At 63.1% G+C, this 2276-nt stretch overlaps 1 protein-coding gene across 1 annotated transcript in view; it reads right to left on the bottom strand.

The window, feature by feature from the left end:
- Positions 1-2274, bottom strand: part of SEMA4C (semaphorin 4C) — an 8804-nt gene extending 6530 nt beyond the window's left edge. The window contains exons 1-6 of the mRNA XM_032448854.1: positions 2166-2274; positions 1450-1598; positions 1284-1346; positions 1122-1220; positions 189-285; positions 5-105 (exon numbers count right to left, since the gene is read on the bottom strand). Coding sequence (XP_032304745.1) covers positions 5-105; positions 189-285; positions 1122-1220; positions 1284-1346; positions 1450-1598; positions 2166-2274 — 618 coding nt within the window. The remainder of the gene's footprint in view (positions 1-4; positions 106-188; positions 286-1121; positions 1221-1283; positions 1347-1449; positions 1599-2165) is intronic.
- Between the last annotated feature and the right edge of the window lie 2 nt (positions 2275-2276).

The raw sequence follows: 2276 nt of genomic DNA, 5'->3' as shown, positions 1-2276 counted from the left end.
ATGTGAGATACTCCGTCTTCATGGAGTAATGCGGCCCCAGGTTGCGCAGGATGACGGGCTCCGTGCCCAGGAAGTTGTTGAAGGTGGCAGAGTACAGCTCCCCATCTATAGGGCCATGAGTGGGGCAGCTTTAGGGTCGGGCTGCCCAGCCCTGAGCTCATCACCCAGGGGATGGAGGGCTCACTTACCCACAATGAGGCCGGTGTAGCCACGGGAGGGGTCGTAGGGACACTTCTCTTTGCCTTCCTCGAAAGCCACGTGGTCCAGAGTGAATCCAGACAGCTCCTATGGGGCACGAGGGGAGGGTGGAACCCCACAGCCCGGCCCCATAGCGCCCCACAACCACACAGTGCTGGCAATGGGGAGAGCACTGAGACTGGAGGCCAGCCCAGGGATGGGGGTACCCTTGGAGGAATGGCCCTATAGGGGATGGGACCCTGAGGTCAAGGACAACCCTAAATGGGTACATGGGCACCTTAATGGGCACAGGGACAACCCCAAATGATGCTCGTGGGGATGGGGATACCCCAAAAGGACACAGGGACCCCCAAATGATGGCACTGGGGCTGGGGACCCCCCTAAATGATGTTCATGGGGATAGGGACCCCCAATGATGGCACTGGGGACACCCCAAAAGGGTACTGGGACTCCCAAATGATGGCACTGGGGATGGGGACCCCCCCCAAATGACACTTATGGGGACAGGGACCCCCCAATGATGGCACTGGGGAAACCCCAGAAGGACACAGGGACCCCCAAATGATGGCAATGGGGATGGGGACCCCCCCCAAATGATGCTTATGGGGACAAGGACCCCCCAATGATGGCACTGGGGACACCCCAAAAGAGCACTGGGACCCCAAATGATGGCACTGGGGATGGGGACCCCCCCAAATGATATTCATAGGGATGGGGACCCCCCAGTGATGGCACTGGGGACACCCCAAAAGGTCAGAAGGACCCCCCCCCTACCCTATATGATGCTCCAAAGGACAAGACCACCCCTCAAGTGACGCTCTATGGGTCAGGGACACCCCCAGACGCCCCTCCTGTGTGCAGGGCTGCTCTGTGTGCCCCCTGGGGTGGGGGGGGGGTTGATTTGGGGAGGGGGCTGCACTCACAATGTAGGCACACTTGGGCTGGAAGGCGTAAGTGCCGCAGGCGTAAAGGTGGGAGCTGTTGTAGCTCTGCAGGAAGCGCACGTAGTTGAAGCAGTCGGTCTTTGGGGGGGGGGGGGAAACAGGGGGGGTCTCATGTCCCCTATAGCCCCCCCAGCCCCACACCTGGTTGTTCTTGCCCTTCTGGATGCACTCTGCTTTCTTCTCCATGGGGGCTTCCCAGGTGATCTGAAGGCAGGGAGGGGGCAAAAAGGGGTTGAGATGGGGGGGGTGAGGGTAAAGCTTGATGTGCCCCCCCCATGCCCCCCCCCCATCATGGGGAGGGTCTCACCGCTGCTTTCAGCTCCACAGTGCTGGTGCTGAGGGCGAACACGGCCTCACGGGCACCCACATAGAGCAGAGCTTCGGCCTCGTCCAGCGTCAGCGTCACGTAATGGGAGACCCCCCCCCGCGAGAAGCGCCGCGCCGCGTCCCGCAGCTCTGCAATAAAATAGGGGGGGGGGGGGATATATAGGGGGGGGGCACCAACACACACAGTGTGGGGATATCGGCACTGTGCCACTGTCTGCTCTGAGCCCCCCGGGGTGGGCGATGCTGGCACCTCGAGGTTGGGTTCAACCCCCCCCCCCCAAAAAACAAAGGGGCCTTTGTGGCTGTGGTGGTGCTGGGAACACTGCGGCCTTTGGTGGGACACTGAGAACCCCCCCCCCCCGGCCCTGCCCACCCCCCCAGTGGTAAAATGGGCCCATTGAGAGCAGGGACTGAGGGAGGGGATGGGGGGTGGAGTGGGGGGGGGCATGGGGACATAGGGTGGGGATGGGGGGGGATATGGGGACATGGGGCACAGGGTGGGGATGGGGGGGGGATAGGGATACAGGGCATAGGGTGGGGATGGGGGACATGGCACAAGGGTTGGGGGTCAGGTGAGACACGGGGGGGGGGCAGCAAAGGGGTCGTGAGGTGCTGGGTGGCACAGGGACCCCAAGAGCTGGGGGGGGGTGGGTGGCATTAGGATGGGGACCCACCCGGGGGGGGCTCAGCACTCACCCGCATAGGGGACGGTCCTTCGGGGCACAGCACTCCATGAAGACCCCGGGGTGGTGCTGGGGAGCAGCGGCAGCAGGCAGAGCATGGCCAGCAGCAGGCGGGGGGCCATGG

Source organism: Coturnix japonica, chromosome 22, assembly GCF_001577835.2.
Source record: "Coturnix japonica isolate 7356 chromosome 22, Coturnix japonica 2.1, whole genome shotgun sequence".
NCBI lineage: Eukaryota > Metazoa > Chordata > Aves > Galliformes > Phasianidae > Coturnix > Coturnix japonica.
This window is presented reverse-complemented; position numbering and strand designations above follow the sequence as displayed.